At 43.0% G+C, this 24,512-nt stretch overlaps 1 protein-coding gene across 1 annotated transcript in view; it reads left to right on the top strand.

Moving 5' to 3' along the window:
• The window catches only part of LOC100490339, a 35,249-nt gene extending 10,737 nt beyond the window's left edge, over positions 1-24,512 (top strand). The window contains exons 7-18 of the mRNA XM_031891818.1: positions 809-947; positions 1,530-1,562; positions 1,878-2,144; positions 11,075-13,387; positions 14,729-15,417; positions 17,097-17,146; positions 19,174-19,385; positions 19,637-19,902; positions 19,991-20,116; positions 21,303-21,441; positions 21,988-22,020; positions 22,338-24,512. Of these exons, the coding sequence (XP_031747678.1) occupies positions 809-947; positions 1,530-1,562; positions 1,878-2,144; positions 11,075-13,387; positions 14,729-15,417; positions 17,097-17,146; positions 19,174-19,385; positions 19,637-19,902; positions 19,991-20,116; positions 21,303-21,441; positions 21,988-22,020; positions 22,338-22,606 (4,536 nt within the window). The 3' untranslated portion in view covers positions 22,607-24,512. The remainder of the gene's footprint in view (positions 1-808; positions 948-1,529; positions 1,563-1,877; positions 2,145-11,074; positions 13,388-14,728; positions 15,418-17,096; positions 17,147-19,173; positions 19,386-19,636; positions 19,903-19,990; positions 20,117-21,302; positions 21,442-21,987; positions 22,021-22,337) is intronic.

The following is a 24,512-nucleotide window of genomic DNA, read 5'->3' as shown; positions in this document are numbered from 1 at the left end:
AATTTTTCCATTCCAGTCTAGTTGCCAGTCTCTGCACTCCATCCCAGATGAAAAGGCCTTACAGTGGGATCTCCTTAACTGTTATACTATGTACCCTCCCTCACTCATCCCCCATGACCCCATTCTAATTCCACTGCCCTATCTACTCTAGCTAATGCATAATGCTCTAACTCACCCCCCATATACCTAGTTTAAACACTCTTAGCCATCCGTTCCCCTAGAACAGCAGACCTGCTTCTATTGTGGGACAAACCATGGCTATTTAGATTGCCCCCCAAGCAAAAATCAGCCCAGTGCTGTAGGAACTCAAGTAGAACACATGGCATCTCACCTGATGGTATGGCCGCTTGTGGCACTGTCAGTAAGGCATTTCCTTCAAAGGTTTTCAAAACTTTCAGTTTAAATGGTGACCCCTTTCATGTCAGCCAGACATACTATACCATACTGCACATTCATTTGTAATACCACCACCTCTGTCTGTAGGCATTCTAAATGATAGTGCTTATCCATCTCATAGAACCCATTCTATATCATTTTGTGACTGAGCTAAAAAAAATACTTCTTGAAGATGTCTTATGGCCAGTCACTCATCATAGGAGGCAACCAACAAGTGTCTCAGGGTGGCTCATAGGGGAGACTTCTTTATATCTCACCTTAATTCCGTTTCTCTGCCATAATAGAGGGATTTGCACCCAGAACTATAATAATATGGAATTTCCTACCTGGGTGAACCCTAAGTTATTTGTAATGAGACCTTTATGAGGCTGTTTTACAGGATCTGCACAATGAATTGTTTTATTTGTTCTAGAATATTCCAATTCGTTTTGATGGAGATTTCTCTGAAATATATATACCTTCATCTAAAATGGAAGAAGAGATCGAAATTTCCTTGAAACCAGGTTTGGAAACAGAAACCAACTCAGTATGGGGCGCTACAGTGAGGAGAGGTAACTCGTTTATTTGTCTTTGATGTTGGTGCAGTATTATACTGTTATATAACCAATACTCGTATTTGGCCAAATCGGACAAATTCATGGTCCTGCCTCGCCATATAAACACGGAGGTTGAAAACTTTTTCGTTGCGGTTCTTTTTAACCCAATGGTACATTCATTTGCATATGCAAATTAGGGACTGGATTCTGTTTAGTATTTTGGGGATCCGGTCGAACCCCGAGTCCTCGTGAAAGGTTCGGACCATTCACGAAGGATTCAGGGTTCGACCGAATCCCCAAAATAGTGGATTTGGTGCGTCCCTAGAGATAAATAAGGAAGGCAAAGGATGAGCAAATATAACCAGAGTAATGTTAAACTACATACTTTAATGGGAATGAGTAAAGAAGGAATAGATAAAATAAGTTGCCTAATCCTTGAGGCAGTGAAGCTCATTTAATAATCATAATCAAGGGTAAGTTTGTAATGAAATATAAAAATACAATTTTAGAACTATTGCATAATGATGTACAGTATATGCTGCATATACACAGCTAAATCATATTCAATTTATTTTCTAATATTCTTTTTAATTTCAGAGGATCTTGGTTCAAGGTCACAGGAGGCTTCTGGTTGGTATTTTTTTTAATTTGCAAGTTATTTTTTGTGCTGTGGCAACACTATAATGTGGCAGATACACAATCTCAGTACCAGAACTACTTGTGTTTCATTTATTCCCATTAGTGGGAAAGGTAGGAAAGAGTTAGTTTGTGATGGGGTCAGGGAAATGAACAAGGCCAAATGTATTGCCAGAGATAGGCAACAGAAGCCAGGGGGGCTGTTGATTATATAGAGTCCAAAAAACAAAAGAGAATCATGGTGACCCCCCATATTGATCTCATTTTAGAAAAATTCAAACCTTTACCATTGTCCTTTGTTTTTTGCAGGCTGTAATCACTTTATAGATAGTAACCGATCAGCTTTGATTGACAGAATGTCCGTCCCCACTATTAATGCTGTTCTGGATGAGCTACTGAGCAAGGAGATCCTGAATGATGAGCAGTACAGCACTGTGAGGAGCAAGAAACTCTCCCAGGAGAAGATGAGGGAGCTTTATAGCTGTGCCAAGTCCTGGAGGCACCAGGATAAGGACATGTTCTTTTTCCTTCTGTCAAAACACAATAAATCACTTGTTATGGATCTCATGAAATACTAGAAGAATGCCCTCAGCCCTTCAGGAGTTGGATTCAAGACTAGATGAATGCCCTTAGCCCTTCAGGAGTTGGATTCAATACTAGAAGAATGCCCTCAGCCCTTCAGGAGTTGGATTCAAGACTAGAAGAATGCCTTCAGCCCTTCAGGAGTTGGATTCAAGACTAGAAGAATGCCCTCAGCCATTCAAAGTTGGATTCAATACTAGAAGAATGCACTTAGCCCTTCAGGAGTTGGATTCAATACTAGAAGAATGCCCTCAGCCCTTCAGGAGTTGGATTCAAGACTAGAAGAATGCCCTCAGCCCTTCAGGAGTTTGATTCAAGACTAGAAGAATACCCTCAGCCCTTCAGGAGTTGGATTCAATGCTAGAAGAATGCCCTCAGCCCTTCAGGAGTTGGATTCAAGACTAGAAGAATGCACTTAGCCCTTCAGGAGTTGGATTCAATACTAGAAGAATGCACTTAGCCCTTTAGGAGTAGGATTTAAGACTAGAAGAATGCCCTCAGCCCTTCAGGAGTTGGATTCAAGACTAGAAGAATGTCCTCAGCCCTTCAGGAGTTGGATTCAAGACTAGATGAATGCTCTCAGCATTTCAGGAGTTGGATTCAATACTAGAAGAATGACCTCAGCCCTTCAGGAGTTGGATTCAATACTAGAAGAATGCATTTAGCCCTTCAGGAGTTGGATTCAAGATTAGAAGAATGCCCTCAGCCCTTCAGGAGTTGGATTCAAGACTAGAAGAATGCCCTCAGCCCTTCAGGAGTTGGATTCAATACTAGAAGAATGCACTTAGCCCTTCAGGAGTTGGATTCAAGATTAGAAGAATGCCCTCAGCCCTTCAGGAGTTGGATTCAAGACTAGAAGAATGCACTTAGCCCTTCAGGAGTTGGATTCAATACTTGAAGAATACCCTCAGCCCTTCAGGAGTTGGATGCAATACTAGAAGAATGCCCTCAGCCCTTCAGGAGTTGGATTCAATACTAGAAGAATGCCCTCAGCCCTTCAGGAGTTGGATTCAATACTAGAAGAATGCCCTCAGCCCTTCAGGAGTTGGATTCAATACTAGAAGAATGCCCTCAGCCCTTCAGGAGTTGGATTCAATACTAGAAGAATGCCCTCAGCTCTTCAGGAGTTGGATTCAGTACTAGAAGAATGGTCTCAGCCCTTCAGGAGTTGGATTCAAGACTAGAAGAATGCCCTCAGCCCTTCAGGACTTGTATTCAAGAAGTTGGATGTTCAAGAGAGTGAACATCTTGGCTATAATTTGGCCTCCCTGGCAGCACCCATGCTCATGCTTACAGATTCTTGGAGTATTATTATTACAGCTTTTTTTTGTACAATTTATTACAGTACAGTATTGCAATTAGACAGAATTGTAAATGTATTCTGCCCCTGAAACATATGTACAAACATATGTAGAAGGGGAAGTATTATGTATTATGAGTGTTTTACCTTCTAGCGTCCACTCTTTGTCACCATCAGTCAGGGGGCCTCAGTGCCCACGTGTACTCATTTGAAATCTCAGAGTGACCCAGTTCTGTAGCTGCTGGTTCCTCACCCCAGGAAGACTATATACTGATAGACTGATATACCTTTAAACCTAAGCACAGGTACTAAGGCCATTACCCAGACGTGAACCCAAGTCCAGGTGCTGATACTATTACTTGTCCTTAGAGTTATGTGCAAAGCTACAGCCATCACCCAGCCTTGAACCTAATCAAAAGTGGGGCAGCCATGGAACTAGTTTCTGTGTTCAGTATGAAAGGGTTTTGAAGCAGACATCACAAAGAAGTACAGGTATGGGTTCCATAATCTGGAAACCCCTTAACCAGAAAGCTCCAAATTACTGGAAGACTACCTTCAATAGACGCCAACATTTTTTTCTATTTTTTTCTTTTTTGAAAACAGTACCTCGTATTTGATCCCAGCTAAAATATGGCTAAAACTTATTAGAGGCAAAACAATCTTATTGGGCTTATTTAATATTTAAAGTATTATTTAGAAGACAAAATAAGAAGACTCAAATTCAGAAAGACCCCTTACCCAAAAAAAACAGCATTCTGGATAACAGGTTCCATACCTGTATTTGTCATTGTATTATAAAAATAGATGCAATGGTCTGTTAAAAATTGCATTTTGTTCTACTTTGCTGAAAATTTTGCCAAATACCATACATACTAGTACTGCCTATGCGCTCCACTTCCGCTCTTCCCAGATTGTGTAGGTGAGTCTGCGGCTCCCAGCACTTTGCACTGTAGGATGGTAGCCGTATAGCAGCTAAGGGGTCCTAACAGGAACCATCAGTTGCCTCTCATTATAGCACAGCTGTGATTGGCTACTCATGTCCTCTAGTGCTCCTGGCCAAGCACCATTGGTACATGCCCACCACTTATTTCTAATGCTGACTACATAAACATCTGTTATAAATTTGAGCTAATGAAGTGGGACTTGAATATAAAAGGAGTTATGGGAGCATTCAAGGTTGACCAGGCCAAAGAGGGTATTGATCAATAGACATTCCTTGTCCCCTTGTTTTATAAGTAATCCAGGAGATCTCTCCCCACAAAAGACCCATCCACAATGACCTTGACTTGGATACGGTGACTTGACAACCACAATGGCTAGCAGCCGCCAGTAATTGGTGCCAGGAGGCTAATATGTTTTTGGATATATGGAAATGTATGTAAGTTAAGATGTTTGGTCTTGCCTCTGTTTTGTATTTGTATTGTACATTTTCACCATAATAACTAAGGAATGTGCGTTTTTTATTTTTATTTTTACTCATAAATACTGTAAACTCTGGAAGAACCTCAGAAACAATTCTAGTGAAGCAGTGAAGGTGCTAAGGAAGTTGCCCAGCCTTCAACCCACATCTGGTACTTAGTGTAGCACCCAGCCATTAACCCTAGTGCCGGGATTAAGAACCTCAATGGAGCTGAAAGTCCCTCATCCAGACATAAACAATAAACATCTCAATATTTACAATTAATAGAGGTTCCTAAAGTAAACTTTGACCTGGACCTACGGGAAAAAAACAGTTCTCCATGAACTTTTATGGTGCCTGTGTTGCTCTCCAATCTTTTTACATTTGACTGTGGCTCACCAGTATAAAAAGTTTGGGGACCCCTGTCCTAAGGTGTGGACTATTTTTTGCTGGTTTAAAGGGTAACATGACTCAATTGGATATGGTAGAAAACACTTTCATCCTATCCTATTAACAGTGTTATGTCACAAAAGGGTGTATCATAAAATTAGAAAATACTACACTATATTTTTTCTCTTTTTGCTGTCTACTCTTGGGCTCCTTGGATCCCTGGCTCATTCTGGTTGAAGTTGTTTACACCCTGGGTATAAATCATGCTGAGTTCTACATGCTGTAGGGCTGGCCTCTCCCATTGCAGAGGATGATGGTGGCGTCAGCACTGACACAGGTGCCAAGGGGGGTGCCCCAAAGCCATCCATGGGAAAGAAGATCCCAGTGAAGACTACTGTGTATAACACTTTGTTGCTATTAGTTGTACATTTTAGAATTTTTATATAGATTGTATATTTATATATTAGAAAATATATTTATTTTATGGACTATACCTCGGTTTCCTCTTTTACTAAATCCCTAAGATGACAATATGTATGAATATTTTTTTAATGCATTTATTGGTACCTTCTAATACTGTAATAAATCAGTTGTCTCAGCCCACTACGTGCTTTTTGGCTCTTATATTCTTCAAAGCACAACCATGTCCTCTTCACCATGCAAGTTGTATATAATTACACAATGTATTTTCATCCCAACAGTTTAGACCTAGCATGGTGGGCAACCAAACCATATAGTTTAAGGGGCAGATCTACTAAAGGTTGTGGTTTTCCCTATTTTCACAATTCCTATTTTTTAGAGCAAAAAATCATGGATTTTACTATGTTCTCTTTATTATATCGATGAGAAGGAGTGCATGGGGTCAGTTTGTTTTCATGTGATACATACTCAGTCATCATTGCAACCCTACTTTATTTAAAAAGAAAACACAGACATCAACGTTCTTTGGAGGAAAGATTTGATCATGCCCCAACCATAATCTGTCCCAGGCTCCCCTCTCTGTCTGAGTCTGGTACATAAATCTAGAACACTACTTAAAAATATGGGAAAATTAAAACCTCTGTGTAAAAGTTTATACATTCACTCGAAGAGAGAGTGATTCTACCCTGAAGCAGGGCGCTAGTATGGCTCCATCTACAGTATTTAGGGCAGTTTTGATCTCCAGGACCCAAACAGGATATTAATGAAATAGAGGATGTCCAAAGAAGGGTATAAAAGATCTCAGTCATGATATCTGTATATATGAGGACAATATAAAATTTCCCTGATGGCTTCTTCACCAGTAGATCTTTCCAGAGAATGCAAGGGAATCCACTGAGAATAGAAGAAAGGAGACTGTGCAGATGTGGTGCCCTGAAGCGGCTGTACTGGCAGACACAGTTTCAGGATCCAGGCACTTGTATGATTCTACCATTAAATTTTGGAATACATTCTGAGAGTATTTCTGAGGAACACTGTATAGGTTTCAGATGATTTTTTTCAGCATTCTCTGGAATGGCAAGAAGTTAGTTTGTACTTGCTTAGGCAAAAGGTTGATCTTAATGGACAGGTATGGGACATGTTATCCAGAATGCTCAGAACCTGGGGTTTTCTGGATAAGGGATCTTTCCATAATTTGGATCTCCATAGCTAAGTCTGCTAAAAATCATATAAATGTTAAATAAACCCAATAGGCTTGTTTTGCCTCCAATAAGGGGTAATTATATCTTAGTTGGGATCAAGTACAGGTACTGTTTTATTATTACAGAGAAAAGGGAATCATTTAACCATTAAATAAACCCAATAGGGCTGTTCTGCCCCCAATAAGGGGTAATTATATCTTAGTTGGGGTCAAGTACAGGTACTGTTTTATTATTACAGAGAAAAGGGAATCATTTAACCATGAAATAAACCCAATAGGACTGTTCTGCCCCCAATAAGGGGTAATTATATCTTAGTTGGGATCAAGTACAGGTACTGTTTTATTATTACAGAGAAAAGGGAATCATTTAACCATGAAATAAACCCAATAGGGCTGTTCTGCCCCAATAAGGGGTAATTATATCTTAGTTGGGGTCAAGTACAGGTACTGTTTTATTATTACAGAGAAAAGGGAATCATTTAACCATGAAATAAACCCAATAGGGCTGTTCTGCCCCAATAAGGGGTAATTATATCTTAGTTGGGATCAAGTACAGGTACTGTTTTATTATTACAGAGAAAAGGGAATCATTTAACCATGAAATAAACCCAATAGGGCTGTTCTGCCCCAATAAGGGGTAATTGTATCTTAGTTGGGATCAAGTACAGGTACTGTTTTATTATTACAGAGAAAAGGGAATCATTTAACCATGAAATAAACCCAATAGGGCTGTTCTGCCCCAATAAGGGGTAATTATATCTTAGTTGGGATCAAGTACAGGTACTGTTTTATTATTACAGAGAAAAGGGAATCATTTAACCATGAAATAAACCCAATAGGGCTGTTCTGCCCCAATAAGGGGTAATTATATCTTAGTTGGGATCAAGTACAGGTACTGTTTTATTATTACAGAGAAAAGGGAATCATTTAACCATGAAATAAACCCAATAGGGCTGTTCTGCCCCAATAAGGGGTAATTATATCTTAGTTGGGGTCAAGTACAGGTACTGTTTTATTATTACAGAGAAAAGGGAATCATTTAACCATGAAATAAACCCAATAGGGCTGTTCTGCCCCAATAAGGGGTAATTATATCTTAGTTGGGATCAAGTACAGGTACTGTTTTATTATTACAGAGAAAAGGGAATCATATTTAAAAATTAGAATTATTTGCTTATAATGGAGATGGCCTTTCCGTAATTTGGAAATTTCTGGATATGGGATCCCATACCCGTACAACACAGGACTGGATTATGGGCATTTATCATTCCCCTCATTTTTGGTACATACAGTATAACAATTTTCCTTATGTTTTTGAAACTCTTTATTATTTATATGAATTTAATAGAATACTCAGTGATGGGAACCAGAGACCCTCAATCTTTTTAACAACAGTGAGCCGCCAGCAATTGGTGTCTGGAGGATAACATATATGTAAAGGTATGAAAATTCATATGTATGGTTTTGCCTCTGTTCTGTATTTGTATTGTATTCTTCCAAAACATTTTTACAATAATATTTAAGGAATGTGCATTTTTTTCATTTTTTTACTACTGTAAACTCTGAATCTCAGAAATGAGCTCAGTCTGTATGCTAGTAAAGCAGTGAGGGTGCTAAGTAAGCTGCCCAGCCTTTAACCCCAGTCTGGTACTTACCTCCCGGCCATTAATCCTACTGCAGGGATTGGAACATAACAGCAGTTACGTTTATCATTCTAATATCTGGTTATATTAGTATCCTATAACTCTGAAGTCATTAATCCGAATGTAAAGAAGGAAAGTTTATAATCACTGGGCTGGGCCAAATGTGTAACTTTACAACCCCATATTTCACTATTTAAAAAGGGCGGTTTCATTTTCATCAGTGACCCCTTTGAGTGTTTATTAGAAGATTTACAATTTTTTCAAGTCATTTAATTAAAATAAACAGTATGGAATAAAGAACAGGGGGCACATGGGACCAGTAATGATAGAGGTACTTTAGTTGTTGGTGAATGAGAGGTAGCAGTGCCAGGAGTAAGGGGCACGGTTGCCACCTTTTTGCCAATACTTTACCAGCAGGGCAGTTCTGGGATGTGAGAGGCATGGTGATGTCACAAATGGGGCGGGGCCATGCCATAGGGGTCGCTGTCAGAGCAGAATATGGGAGTTGAGAGGACAGAGGGGGAGGTTGGATAGGGGTTAAGGGCAGATCAGAGGGGGATTGGGGCGGAGCAGGAGTTGAGGTGGAACGAACTGTGCTGGGGGCAGAGAACGAGTTATTACAAATTTAATAGCCAGTAGATTTGTAATACTGGCCCAAGTCTAATCGGTTATTTTACCAGCTAGTTCGGTTAAATAGAGGTCAGAAGGCAACCCTAGCAAGGAGACAGATAATTGGCTAATTGGAAAACTAAATCCTTGTAGATGCCGATTGTGGGGGAAAAAGCTGTTGCTATGGCTGCTGAGACAGACACATAGAAATGACCCCTAAGATCAGTGCAGAAAGATGGTTTAACAAGGAGAGAGACAAGGTCTGAGTGAGTTTATTATGAAGAGCAGAAAGGTGGGGATGGATTAAGGATTGAATGCAAATAAAGTCAGCAGTAAATATTAAGAACAATATTATTATTATGTAAGGCTCTGGATAAAGACCTTAATAATAAAAATGGAGTTTAAATGCTGCAAACTTGCGGGATCCACATTAGACACTGTAACACTTGTTTGGCTAGGATATGGCAAACCCAGGCTAGTATGTGGTATAGAGCATGTGTTACATGCGACCTTAATGCACAGGAGTGGGCCTCCGCTATATGGGAGGTATTGATGGAGCTGAGGGTGTAGTTGAACTACAACTAGGTAGAGCGTGTGTGGTGTAGATGGAATAATGGACGCCAGAAAGGTTCTTGCTCATGAACTATAGTACAATTTATTGGACAAAGGCACAGCTTAATAGTGCAGCAGGGTATACTCACAGACACAGCAGTGTATGATGTCACAGATAGTACAGCAGATGTGACACTTTAGGCACAGAATAACCCACTTGGAGGATGCACAGAGGATTAGTTGACACCTGAGATATAGACCTTTCAGAAGGGAGTGTTCCGGCCGACTGTGGTCCAGGGGAGAGCTCCTAACACTGGTACCTGGCGTCTAATAAAACCGGTCCCTAAAGAACGACTACAGAGCCGGGGTGGACTAAACCCTTTGTTACAACTCCTGGTTGGGGCTATAGACTGCCCTTACTAAATAGTCTGACTACAATCACCTCTCCTAGAGGGTGCTATAAATGAAACTGTCTGTGCTGGCTTTACCTCGTTCACGGGGCCCTGTCCCCGACTTAGCACTAGGGTAGGTGGTCCCCTAGGGTACAAATGGCTTCTGGGCCTATGTTCTGGTCCAGGCTCAGTTGGGATCTGTCCAGAACACAGCATGCAGCCAAAGAGGAAGACACTTCCTTGTGCAAGACACTATATAGCCTGCCAAGGGGAGTGGTCAACCTGGGCTAAACCTATAGAGGGTAGCCTAATAACAGTAACCTGAGATCAGAGGGCTCTGCCCTATAACAATACAGATAAGATAAGAATAAGGGATAACACCATAGGGAGCTTAACCCTATGGGTCCCTACAACACTTTCTTCACTTTAAGGCAGTTATGTAACACAAGGCTGCCCATTTCAGCATACAAAACATGAATCATAAAGATAAATCCTGCCCTCTGGCAAATTTTTAAAATAATCCCCTTGGAGCAGTAACCCAAGAAGCAAAATAGAGTCATTTAGAAAAAAGACCTTCTGCTATTGCAGCCTGTATTCTCCTAATATTACTGTGTATCCAACAAAGCTGCATAATAACTTGCCAGACTGGTTATTCCTTCCCTGCACGACCCTGACATGCACTGATTGGGCATTGGGGCAAATGTACATAGAGGGTGGGGCGGGGAAGGAAGGAAGTCACATGACACGGGCGGCTGAATTCTCGGAAGCAGCAGAAGAGAAGTGAAAGTGAAAGGAGCAAGAGTCACAGAGGGAGTCTCACAGCATCATTAACGGAGAAACCCTACATGGAGGCAGTTTTTTGCACCTACTGAAATCCTTTTTTGTATTTTTCACTTAATATGTCTATAGCCGGAAGCCACGGCTTTTAGAAATACGCACTCCAGGTTAACTTTACTATAGACTCTATTTTGGATAGCACAACCGATTTTTTCTTTTTACCATTAACGGAGAAGCTGAGCATTATCAGCAACAACAGCAACAGCTAAAGCTGCCTCTCTGCCCTACATACCCAGCAACTCTCCCAAGTATAGAAGCCAGCCTAACATGTCGCATCAGCAAATCAGTATCCTGGGGAAGGAGGATTATGTGGAACCAGTGCTGGGAACTAAGCTGCTCCCGATTAAAATCTCTGTCAACAAATATAAGAGCAGGGGGCCTCCAGATCCAAGGGATATTGACATGCAAAGTAAATCCAAAGGCCAGCCAGGCCTGGGCTCCAACATATTAATGGAGAAACCCCTTGGGGACATGAGTGATGAGCGTCGCAGGTTGGAGACTTTCCGGGGGAACAGTGATTATTTCCCATATTACAGGCAGCTGATAATGATGGCCCAGGCAGGATTCTTTTATGTGGGACCTGGGGACCTAGTAAAATGCTTCATTTGTGGGGGGGAATTAGGTCAATGGGAGAGCTGGGATGTGCCCCTCACCCGGCACCAACACTCATTCCCTGACTGCCTCTATGTGCAAAAGCTAGCAGCTGAAGGGGTTGGGATACAGAATCAGAAACAGAGCCATACGGGGTTTAGTAAAGAGAAATGTTTGATAACTGAGCCCCCCAACATTCTGGGGAAGAAATCCCATGATGATATGACCAACATGTATAGCAGGGCAGATACTTACCGGGGGCACCATAAACATTTCCCCTATATGAAAGAGTGGGACTTGGCCCAGGCAGGGTTCTACTATGTGGGACCTGGGGACCTAGTAAAATGCTTCATTTGTGGGGGGAAATTAGATAAGTGGGAGAGCTGGGATGAGCCCCTCACCCGGCACCAACACTCCTTCCCTGATTGTGCCTATGTGCAGGAACAGAGGGCCCAGACCACTGGCACACAAGATCAGTCCCAGGTGTGCCCATTGCCAATTAAAGAAGGGGAAAGTGGGATACCAGCACACTATAGTGGCTCCCACAACCCAGGGGAGAAACCCCTGGGGGATATGAATGATGAGTACAGTAGGTTAGAGACCTACAGGGGGCACAGGCAGTATTTCCCTATGGCAAACCAGAGGAAGTTGGCGCAAGCAGGATTCTCCTATGTGGGTCCTGGGGACCGGGTGCGGTGCATCTCCTGTGGGGGGGAATTAGAGAAGTGGGAGCGATGGGATGAACCCCTCACCCGGCACCAACACTCTTTCCCTCACTGCCCCTATATGCAGAAGCTGAGAGACAAGGGGAATGGGAAACAGAATCAGTCCAAGGTGTGCGCAGAGCCCATTAAAGAAGGGGAAAGTGGAACAACAGTGCCCCTCAGCAGCTCCAGTAACCTGGAGGAGAAACCCTGTGGGTACATGAGTGATGAATACAGCAGGTTAGAATCCTACAGGGGGCACAGTCAGCATTTTAATTATAGGAACCTACAGCGCTTGGCTAAGGCAGGTTTCTACTATGTGGGGCCCAAGGACCGAGTGCGGTGTTATTCCTGTGGGGGGGAGTTGGAGAACTGGAAGTTCTGGGATGTTCCCCCCATTCGGTACCAACGCTCACCTTCTGACTGCCTACATCTACGTGAATTGTTCCTCAGCACTACATTTATGGTAGGAAAACAGGTTATATTGGGTATACTAGACCCCAGCATCCCGCTGCTGAGACCCCTTGGAGATGTGAGTGAAATAAGCATCAGAATAGAAAGTTATAAAGTTGCCAAGAAGCATTTCCCCTATCAAACTTCTGATGAATTGGCTTGGGCAGGGTTCTACTATGTGGGACCCGGAGACCGTGTGCGGTGCTTCTACTGTGGGGGAGAAGTGGATAACTGGAAGCCTGGGCATGTGCCCCGCACAAGGCACAAAGTTTTCTTCCCTTGCTGCTCCTATGTAAAGGGCCTCTCCATCAGGCACAGCTACTTTATGGAAGAAGGAGTTGGACCAGGTTTTCTGGACACCAACATCCTGGGGAAGAAAGCCCTTCGAGACATGAGTGATGAGTACAGCAGGATACAAAGTTATCAAGCTGTTAAAGAACATTTTCCAAATCAAACCCCTATTAAATTGGCCCGGGCAGGATTCTACTATGTGGGCCCAAAGGACAAGGTCCGGTGCTTCTCCTGTGGTGAGGAAATGGATGAATGGTGGTCAAGGGAAGATCCCCTCACTGAGCATCATCGCAGGTTCCCTCAGTGTCACTTTATCCTGGGCAGAAAAGCTGTGAGTAATGACCCTTATACAATGACTGAGATGCTAAAAGGCTTAAACAATCAGCAATCACAGCCAACTGGGACAGCTGCACCATCACAGGATGGACCCATTTCTCCAGAGGGGAATCCTCCAGGTAAGGGATCACTTCCTAGTCTTTTTATGTCCAGTGAAATGTCTTGAAGCTCAGTTGGATTTTCCTTGTCTTCTCCATCAGTCAGCTCTCTGATTGTCAGTGGATGGATGCGGGGGCCTAAATGAAGCTTATCAGTTACAGAGGAGAAAGCATAATTATATCATTATTAGTACAAACATGTTACACCATGCTTTACAGAGATTATACATCATTCCCATCAGTCCCTGCTCTAGTGGAATGAGTGGAAGTCACACATACATCAGGGTCAGTTTGATTAGACGCTAATTAACCCACCTGTATATTATTGTATGTAGGTTTAAAAAAACATGGAGTCACCACTCCTGATGGAGCTGAATTATAAACACCTTATTGGATGCAGGTTGAGTTCAGACAACTTCAGCGCTGAGGTTCTCCTATCTCCTATTTTGCTTTGCTTTCATATCTGTCTGGAGCTGTGACAGGTGGGGAGGAGCATTTTGACCACAGATGTTCTCTGTCGGAGGGCAGTGCCAGTCAAAATGCCCATACATTAGCCTTAGGATCCAGCCAAACCCAAAATCCTGAAACTGCTAAGATTTGGCTGATCCCCCATACAGACTCCTAGATTTGGTGCGTCTCTAGTAAAATTATACATTGATGCTAGAAATACAGCTCAGTGGGTCATCCCATTTTTGTAGATCAAAAAGACTCTTCACTTTCTATTCAACCAGTTATTTTGTAACATATACATATATTTGGGGTGATCTGGAACACTGCTTGATGCCAATCCCACCTCAATATAGGAGGCATGAAAAAGCTTCAGCTGTGTACAAGGAAAGACCATGTGTCCCACCTGGGAACAGGGGAAGGTATAGCTTGCCCCAGGACAGAGCCCATAGCCCCCACCCTCTGGGTGCTGACTAGCCTTTTTCAGTTTAAATGTAGGTGTCAGAAACCCAATAAAACCCCCCATATTTACTGTATTCCCCCACCACTGGTAGGCAACATTGGGATTTAATGCCCCTAAACTAGAATAAGCTGCATTTCTCCATCACAACTCAAAATGTTATATTTTTAAACTCCATCCAAAGTTTTGAAAAATACAGTTGGCTGCTTTGTTTTAATTTTTTTGGAAAATATAGAAGTAGGATTAGCCTGCGGCCTGTACAGTAAGCACCAGCCAAACACACGGGGAACCTTCACACCTTACTTCTCTGAATAATTAGATTTAAATCTGGCCCTCTGATGTATAGATTTGATACTTGTTCACTTATTCCAAAATGTGTATTGGGTCCAACCTGGATCAGATTCCTTCTGCATATGTTAGGCTCTTAAGTGTAATGCACTTTATTCATGTTTAAGGAGGACTGGAAGAAGGACCTGCTGGAGGAATGGCAGAGGGACCTGCTGGAAGAAAGGAAGAGGGACCTGTTGGAGCAATGGAAGAGGGAGCTGCTGGAGAAATGGCAGAGGGAGATGCTGGAGGAATGGCAGAGGGAGCTGCTGGAGGAATGGCAGGTGGAGCTGCTGGAGCAATGGAAGAGGGAGCTGCTGGAGGAATGGAAGAGGGACTTGTTGGAGCAATGGAAGAGGGAGCTGCTGAAGGAATGGAAGAGGGAGCTGCTGAAGGAATGGAAGAGGGAGAAGCTGGAGGAATGGAAGAGGGGGCTGCTGGAGGAATGGAAGAGGGAGCTGCTGGAGGAATGGCAGAGGGAGCTGCTGAAGGAATGGAAGAAGGAGCTGCTGAAGGAATGGAAGAAGGACCTGCTGGAGGAATGGAAGAGGGAGCTGCTGGAGGAATGGAAGAGGGAGAAGCTGGAGGAATGGAAGAGGGAGCTGCTGGAGCAATGGAAGAGGGAGAAGCTGGAGGAATGGAAGAGGGAGCTGCTGGAGGAATTGAAGAGGGAGCTGCTGAAGGAATGGAAGAGGGAGCTGCTGGAGGAATAGCAGAGGGAGCGGTTGGAGGAATGGAATTAAAATTAAGAGAACAAGAAGAGGAGCCCTACAGCTGGCCCAAAGCAAGCACAATGGAATGCGAGCTCTGTGGGAAGGTGAGCACTTTTGGCAATTGTTTCTATTACCCAAGGGCTTGGTGTCAGAACAGAATGTTTGGCTACAGGATTCTAACTAACAGCACTGATTCTGGGTATAGGGTATATACTTGCATGTAGAGATGAAGATGGTAAACTGGTCACAAATGCATTCAACACATATCAGAGTCAGTTACTAGTCGGCCCGGCAGGGCATTCCCCAACCTCACTGCCCTCACCGTGAGGAACCCCCTACCCAACATCCCCCGGCAGGGCATTCCCCAACCTCACTGCCCTCACCGTGAGGAACCCCCTACCCAACATCCCCCAGCAGGGCATTCCCCAACCCCCTCACTGCCCTCACCGTGAGGAACCCCCTACCCAACATCCCCCGGCAGGGCATTCCCCAACCCCCTCACTGCCCTCACCGTGAGGAACCCCCTACCCAACATCCCCCGGCAGGGCATTCACCAACCTCACTGCCCTCACCGTGAGGAACCCCCTACCCAACATCCCCCGGCAGGGCATTCCCCAACCCCCTCACTGCCCTCGCCGGGAGGAACCCCCTACCCAACATCCCCCGGCAGGGCATTCCCCAACCTCACTGCCCTCACCGTGAGGAACCCCCTACCCAACATCCCCCGGCAGGGCATTCACCAACCTCACTGCCCTCACCGTGAGGAACCCCCTACCCAACATCCCCCGGCAGGGCATTCCCCAACCTCACTGCCCTCACCGTGAGGAACCCCCTACCCGACATCCCCCGGCAGGGCATTCCCCAACCTCACTGCCCTCACCGTGAGGAACCCCCTACCCAACATCCCCCGGCAGGGCATTCCCCAACCTCACTGCCCTCACCGTGAGGAACCCCCTACTCTGCTTCAAATCAAAGTTCCATTTATCTAATCTAAAGGGGGGGCCTCTGGTGCGCCGATCCTTTTTATGGGAAAAAAGAACATCCCCCATCTGCCTATAATCCCCTCTAATGTACTTGTACAGAGTAATCATGTCCCCTCGCAAGCGCCTCTTTTCCAGAGAAAACAACCCCAACCCTGACAGTCTAACCTCATAGTTTAACCCTTCCATCCCCTTTACCAGTTTAGTTGCAGTCTCTGCACTCTCTCCAGCTCATTAATATCCTTCTTAAGGACTGGAGCCCAAAACTGCCCCCCATACGCAAGGTGAGGCCTTACCAGGGACCTATAAAGGGGCAAAATTATGTTTCATCCCTTGAGTCAATTCCCTTTTTTATACAAGACAGCACTTTATTTGCTTTAGTAGCCACAGAATGACACTGCCTGGAATTAGACAACTTGTTATCAACAAAAACCCCTAGATCCTTCTCCATTAAGGATACCCCCAACACACTACCATTCAGTAGATAGTTTGCGTTTATATTATTCCTACCAAAGTGCATAACTTTGCACTTATCAACATTGAACCTCATTTTCCAGTTTGCTGCCCAGTTTTCCAATTTAGTCAAATCTCTCTGCAAAGCGGCAGCATCCTGCATGGAACTTATAGTTTTACACAATTTAGAAGGAAATTTTACAATAAAGTCACATAAGGAAAGGTGCTGATACAAATTATTGTACAACAAGTACCACACAAAGTCCAAAAGTCAAGCAAATTTTTGCAAACAATGTATTCTACTTACTGATATATTGTGTGTCCATCAGTTGAGTTTGTTTCCCTTTCAGATCCCTGCTGCAACACCAGTCGTTCCTATAATAGACAAGAGAAAATACAGGTAAATGAATTTAATGTACTTTGTTGTCTCATTAAACTCTTTTGAAGCTTCAAAACATAACATCTTGTCACGCTCGGTATCCCAAACCCAGAACAAAAGCTGAGATCCCGGTCAAAGCTCACTCTTCTGCCTATAACAACCACCTTTCGCTTCGGGTGGAGCCCTCCGCTACTCGGGTGCCGCCAGGACTTGTTGTGAGAGGATCAGGGCGAATGTTCTGGGCAGGCAAGGGAACCTTGCGTTTAACGTAAAGTTTTAGGAAGCTGAGACGAAGTGGAGCAGGCCGAGGTCAAAACCGAACAGGCAGCGAGGTACAATATCGAAATCCGGAACACGTAGTCAAAAACAGGCAAGGGGTCAGTTCAGGCAGCAATCAGGCAAGGTCAAGGTCAGGCAAAGGGGTCAAAACAGTAGTCAGAATCAGAATAGCAGAAAACAGTAATCAGGAGGCAAAACCGAAGTTGGGCGACGAAAATATGCGCAGGCGCCTTTAAATATTTGAATTTCGCGCCTTGCGCGATGACGTCATACGTCGCGCCGGCTCAAGAGGGAGAGCGAGCACCGCCGCTCGCCAGAAGAGCCGGACGCGCGCATCGGCGCGCAAGGAGAGGTGGGCGTCCCCGCCTGGAGAGCGGCGGGCGTCCCCGCTGCCCAGGTACTTTTACACATCTGTTTTACACTTAGTTATATAGCACGTTAGTGGCAATCTGTACCTTTAATCTGAAGCAGGCCTAGGTAGGGAAAGTTGCCCTTGGTAGATGCTAGCTAGGGGCTAGGAGACCCCCTAATAGCTCACCTCAGTAGCAAACGAGAGAGAAACAGGAATACACTCACAAAGGGTTATCCCTATATAGACTTCAGAACACTGCACCGTAAACCCCCAAAGGAAAATAGTTATCAGGTAAATTCCTTGATCCGGTATTGTAGGAAACTTAAAACTTAACTTTTATTGCTGAATTTTAAAAGATATAGTTTATCAGGGACACAACCCCATTAAAAATGCGTGAGGTGATATGCAACACAGAAGAGAACTGTAACACGTTATAGGGCTGTTCAGAGTTAAATCATCACCTTCGATTCGATACAAAGTTTCAGCTTACAAAGTAGCCGTTATAACTCAACGCTCCCAGCACTGTGAAGTCAGTGGAAGGGAAATAAAAAGCTGAAACTATTGTTGCAAAATTGTTGCCACAAACACAAATCAAGTTTCCTTGTGATCTAAAATCACTGCTTAGGCACATAGGGGATTCAACCCCGTTATTGTTGAGTAGGAGATGCGATACTCTTTTAACTTGAGGCTATCATTGAGTAGACTTGAGAAAGCTCCGTGTGTATAGGAGCGAAACGCGCGTCGGGCGTTAGGGGGGAAGGAACGTGTGTTGATGTGGGGCTTGATGGTTGGAAGGGTGGGGTGAAAGGGTTGCACGAGTGATGTGCATTTTAGGAAGCGGTGGTGCTGCAATTTAGAAACCAGTGACTGGGCTTAAATACAGAGTTACCTTTATTTCATTATGGGATCTACTCAATGATAGCCTCAAGTTAAAAGAGTATCGCATCTCAGAACACTGCATTACGGTGCAGTGTTCTGAAGTCTATATAGGGATAACCCTTTGTGAGTGTATTCCTGTTTCTCTCTCGTTTGCTACATAATTTTACTTCAGATGCACGTTACCCTTATACCCTTATCATTCTCATATACAGTTAGTGTGGATGGTGCTAGCTCTCTCCAATTTTGTACCATAGCTCACCTCAGTGTTGAGAGGCAGATAGGTTAGTCAGCAAGGGCAGCTTGTGTCCCTGATGATGAGTTGGGGTGGTTAGGTGTTAGGTGTGGTTACTGGGAACTACCAGTGGGGGCAGTTGGAGAAGGTTGTGCACTGTAGAGCTTGAAGTGAAACATGAGTAGGGAGCAATAGAACTTATCAGGGGGGCTTTGCTCTTTAGGAAGCTCAGCAGGGAACCTGCACCCCTTGTAATCAACAAGATTCCTTGTATCCGTTGCCCATAAATATTATTTCCCATTTCAGGTTAGATCTGCCCCATGGAGGTCTCTTCCACTGTTGTGAGACAGGAATCATGTTTCACGTTCCTTCACCTTCTGTCATTGAATTTACGCTCAGCTCTTGGAGAGATTCTGCGCTGCAACGCCGATATGATGCGGTTGGTCCTGTTTTTGATGTGAAAGTAATATCTGGCTTGGTGTCAGCAGTCTATCTGCCTCACTATGTGTGTCTGAAAGGTAAGTCCTTACTGAGATGGAAATTAACATGATTAGGGTTGGCAAGACTAATGTTCTACTGACAGTGAACTAATAGCAGCAATGGGCTCTTCATTTAATACCCTTGGCATGTTTGAGCTTAACAACAACTTGTTTGAGTTGTTAATGTGAGTGTTACAAATGAAAGAGCTGGGTAACTTGCTGGAGCTATATAACCTGATGATGATGAATAAAATATTATACATAAATATATAGTAATTCTTTACTTACAGCTGGAAACATCCATGTCAGCCAATTCAAAATCGCTCATTATATAGATGACAATGTGGTACTGGAATCACCAACAAGAGTTGAACCTTTTTACGTAGTCCTGGAAAATCCCACCTTCTCCCCAGTGGGGGTGGTTCTATTATGGGCAATGACTGAAATATTTAAAGTAAAGACTCGGATCCATGGAGTGGTCCATCTGTATTGCAGCTACAGAACAGGTTATACCATTCACCTCCACTTCATGCCGCACGACCGCTCATTACACGAGGTGATTACAGAATCTTCATTAGCAATTTATTTTCTAAGATATTTGTGCCTTTATAATGAAATCTGTAACTTTATTGATCAATAATTAGGCTGTTAAAGATGAAGAGAAAGAACACGGATTTCATTTTATTAGCAAACCTTATAGGACCAGCGCGGTGTTTACTGCAACTGACTACACAGTGACGGCACCGGACTATGCAACAATAAGACCAGATGTAAGTATGGCATGGGAGTCTGTGCAGCTGGAGATTGAAACAAATGCTCTTAAGCAATACTGACAATAGAGGTTAAACCCCATTAACAAACCCGCCATTCACTCTCACTTGTGCACATTATCCAACTACAGTATGGGGGGGCTTCCTCCATCTGTCCCAATTCTGGCATAAGGTACCTTAGGAGAAGGTCTATGAATTCCACATACAGAAAAACGGGTAAAAGAACAACTGTAAGTTCTGATCCTCTAATCTAAAGGGCTAAAGACTTCTGGTAAGCTGGTCTTTTCTATGGGAAAAAAGATCCTCCACCGTCTGTCTATAAAACTTCTAGTACTTGTACAGAGTAATCATGTCCCCTCGCAAGCGCCTGTTTTCCAGAGAAAACAACCCCAAAACAACCCCAAATTTTTTCAATTCCAGTCTAGTTGCTGGTCTCTGCACTTCATCCCAAATGAAAAGGCCTTACAGTGGGATCTCCTTAACTGTTATACTATGTACCCTCCCTCACTCATCCCCCATGACCCCATTCTAATTCCACTGCTCTTATTCACCCCTCTTACCTAGTTTAAACACTCCACTTAGCCATCCATTCCCCCAAAACAGCATTCCCCCTTCTATTGTGGGACAAACCATGGCTATTTAGATTGCCCCCCAAGCAAAAATCAGCCCAGTGCTGTAGGAACTCAAGTAGAACACATGGCATCTCACCTGATGGTATGGTCGGTTGTGGCACTGTCAGTAAGGCATTTCCTTCAAAGGTTTTTAAAACCTTCAGTTTAAATGGTGACCCCTTTCATGTCAGCCAGACATACTATACCATACTGCACAATCATTTGTAATACCAACACGTTTGTCTGTAGGCATTCTAAATGATAGTGCTTATCCATCTCATACAACCCAATCTATATCATTTTGTGACTAGAGCTAAAAAAAATACTTCTTGAAGATGTCTTATGGCCAGTCACTCATCATAGGAGGCAACCAACAAGTGTCTCAGGGTGGCTCATAGGGGAGACTTCTTTATATCTCACCTTAATACCGTTTCTCTTCCATAATAGAGGGATTTGCACCCAGAACTATAATAATATGGAATTTCCTACCTGGGTGAACCCTAAGTTATTTGTAATGAGACCTTTATGAGGCTGTTTTACAGGATCTACACAATGAATTGTTTTATTTGTTCTAGAATATTCCAGTTTGTTTTGATGGAGATTTCTCTGAAATATATATTCCTTCATCTAAAATGGAAGAAGAGATCGAAATTTCCTTGAAACCGGGTTCGGAAACAGAAACCAACTCAGTATGGGGCGCTACAGTGAGGAGAGGTAACTCGTTTATTTGTCTTTGATGTCGGTGCAGTATTATACTGTTATATAAGCAATACTCGGATTCGCCCAAATCTGGCAAAATTATGGTCCTGGCCGAACCGAATCCTTAAACTCATGTGACTTCAGTGCAGTTCTTTTTAACCCTATGGTACATTCATTTGCATATGCAAATTAGGGACTGGATTCTGTTCAGTATTTTGGGGATTTGGTCAAGGTTCGGACCTTTCACACAGAATTCAGGGTTCCACCGAATCCCCAAAATAGTGAATTTGGTGCAAATAAGAAAGGCAAAGGATGAGCAAATATAACCAGAGTAATTTTAAATTACATACTTTAATGGAAATGAGTAAAGATAGATAGATAAAATAAGTTGCCTAAGCAGTGAAGCTCATTAAATAAATCAAAATTGCACTTCAAGGGTAAGTTTGTAATAAAATATAAAAATAAAATTTTAAAACTATTGCATAATGATGTACAGTATATGCTGCATATACACAGCTAAATCATATTCAATTTATTTTGTAATATTCTTTTTAATTTCAGAGGATCTTGGTTCAAAGTCACAGGAGGCTTCTGGTTGGTATTTTTTTTTAATTTGCAAGTTATTTTTTGTGCTGTGGCAACACTATAATGTGGCAGATACACAATCTCAGTACCAGAACTACTTGTGTTTCTTTTATTCCCATTAGTGGGAAAGGTAGGAAAGAGTTAGTTTGTGATGGGGTCAGGGAAATGAACGCGGCCAAATTTATTGCCAGAGATAGGCAGCAGAAGCCAGGGAGGCTGTTGATTATATAGAGTCATAAAAACAAAAGAGAATCATGGTGACCCCCCAATATTGATTTCATTTTAGAAAAACTCAAGCCTTTACCATTGTCCTTTGTTTTTTGCAGGCAGGAAGCACTTTATAGATAGTAACCGATCAGCTTTGATAGACAGAATGTCCGTCCCCACCATTAATGCTGTTCTGGATGAGCTACTGAACGAGGAGATCCTGAATGATGAGCAGTACAGCACTATGAGGAGCAAGAAACTCTCCCAGGAGAAGATGAGGGAGCTTTATAGCTATGCCAAGTCCTGGAGGCACCAGGATAAGGACATGTTCTTTTCCCTTCTGTTAAAACACAATAACTCGCTTGTCATGGATCTCATGAAATACTAGAGGATTGCCCTCAGCCCTTCAGGAGTTGGATTCAAGACTGGAAGAATGCCTTCAGCACCTCAGGAGTTGGATTCAATACTAGAAGAATGCCCTCAGCCCTTCAGGAGTTGGATTCAATACTAGAAGAATGCCCTCAGCCCTTCAGGAGTTTGATTCAATACTAGAAGAATGCCCTCAGCCCTTCAGGAATTGGATTCAAGACTAGAAGAATGCCCTCAGCCCTTCAGGAGTTGGATTCAAGACTAGAAGAATGCCATCAGCCCTTCAGGAGTTGGATTAAATACTAGAAGAATGCCCTCAGCCCTTCAGGAGTTGGATTCAATACTAGAAGAATGCCCTCAGCCCTTCAGGAGTTGGATTCAAGACTAGAAGAATGCCCTCAGCCCTTCAGGAATTTGATTCAAGACTAGAAGAATGCCCTCAGCCCTTCAGGAGTTGGATTCAAGACTAGAAGAATGCACTTAGCCCTTCAGGAGTTGGATTCAATACTTGAAGAATACCCTCAGCCCTTCAGGAGTTGGAATCAAGATTAGAAGAATGCCCTCAGCCCTTCAGGAGTTGGAATCAAGACTAGAAGAATGCCCTCAGCCCTTCAGGAATTGGATTCAAGACTAGAAGAATGCCCTCAGCCCTTCAGGAATTGGATTCAAGACTAGAAGAATGCCCTCAGCCCTTCAGGAGTTGGATTCAAGAAGTTGGATATTCAAGAAAGTGAATATCTTGGCCATAGTTTTGCCTCCCTGGCAGCACCCATGCTCATGCTTACAGATTCCTGTATATTATTTTTATCCTACAGATTTTTTTTGCACAATTTATTACAGTACAGTATTGCAATTAGACAGAGTTGCAAAAGTATTCTGCCCCTGAAGCATATGATATAGACTGTAGAAGAGCAATTATTATGTATTATAAATTATTTTTTTACCTTCTAGCGTCCACTCTTTGTCAGGGGGCCTCAGTTCCCACGTGTACTCATTTGAAATCTCAGAGTGACCCAGTTCTGTAGCTGCTGGTTCCTCACCCCAGGAAGACTCTATACTGATAGACTGATATACCTCATTATGGTCTGTACTCTCCTAACTATTACCCTTAGTTTAATGAGAATTTAGATGATCATCTCACAGTTTTAAACCTAAGCACAGGTACCAAAGCCATTACCCAGGCGTGAACCCAAGTCCAGGTGCTGATACTATTACTTGTCCTTAGAGTTATGTGCAAAGCTACAGCCATCACCCAGCCTTGAACCTAATCAAAAGTGGGGCACCCATGGATCTAGTTTCTTTGTTCAGTATAAAAGGGTTTTGAAGTAGACATAGGATTACAAAGAATTGCAGGGATTAAGAAACTCAATGGAGTAGAAAGTCCATCACCCCGACATAAACAATAAACTAAATGATTATCACAATGCCATCTTAATATTTTCAATTAATAGAGGTTCCTAAAGGATAGGTTTAGTGTCATACTGATCTACCAGGAGACCAGTAAACTTTTACCTGGACCAACGGCAAAAAACAGTTCTCCATGAACTTTTATGGTGCTTGTGTTGCTCTCCAATCTTTTTACATTTGACTGTGGCTCCCAAGTAAGAAAGGTTGGAGATCCCTGCCCTAAGGTGTGTACTATTCTTTGCTGGTTTAAAGGGTAACATGACTCAGATGCCAAAAGCCATCCACGGGAAAGAAGATCCCAGTGAAGACTACTGTGTGTAACATTTTGTTGCTATTGGTTGTACATTTTAGAATTTTTTTATTGATTGTATATATTTATATATTAGAAAATATATCTATTTTATGGGCTATACCTTGGTTTCCTCTTTTACTAAATCCCTAAGATGACAATATGTATGAATAATTTTTTTAATGCATTTATTGGTACCTTCTAATACTGTAATAAATCAGTTGTCTCA

This window comes from Xenopus tropicalis, chromosome 8 (genome assembly GCF_000004195.4).
Source record: "Xenopus tropicalis strain Nigerian chromosome 8, UCB_Xtro_10.0, whole genome shotgun sequence".
In the NCBI taxonomy this organism is placed as follows: Eukaryota; Metazoa; Chordata; class Amphibia; order Anura; family Pipidae; genus Xenopus; species Xenopus tropicalis.
This window is presented reverse-complemented; position numbering and strand designations above follow the sequence as displayed.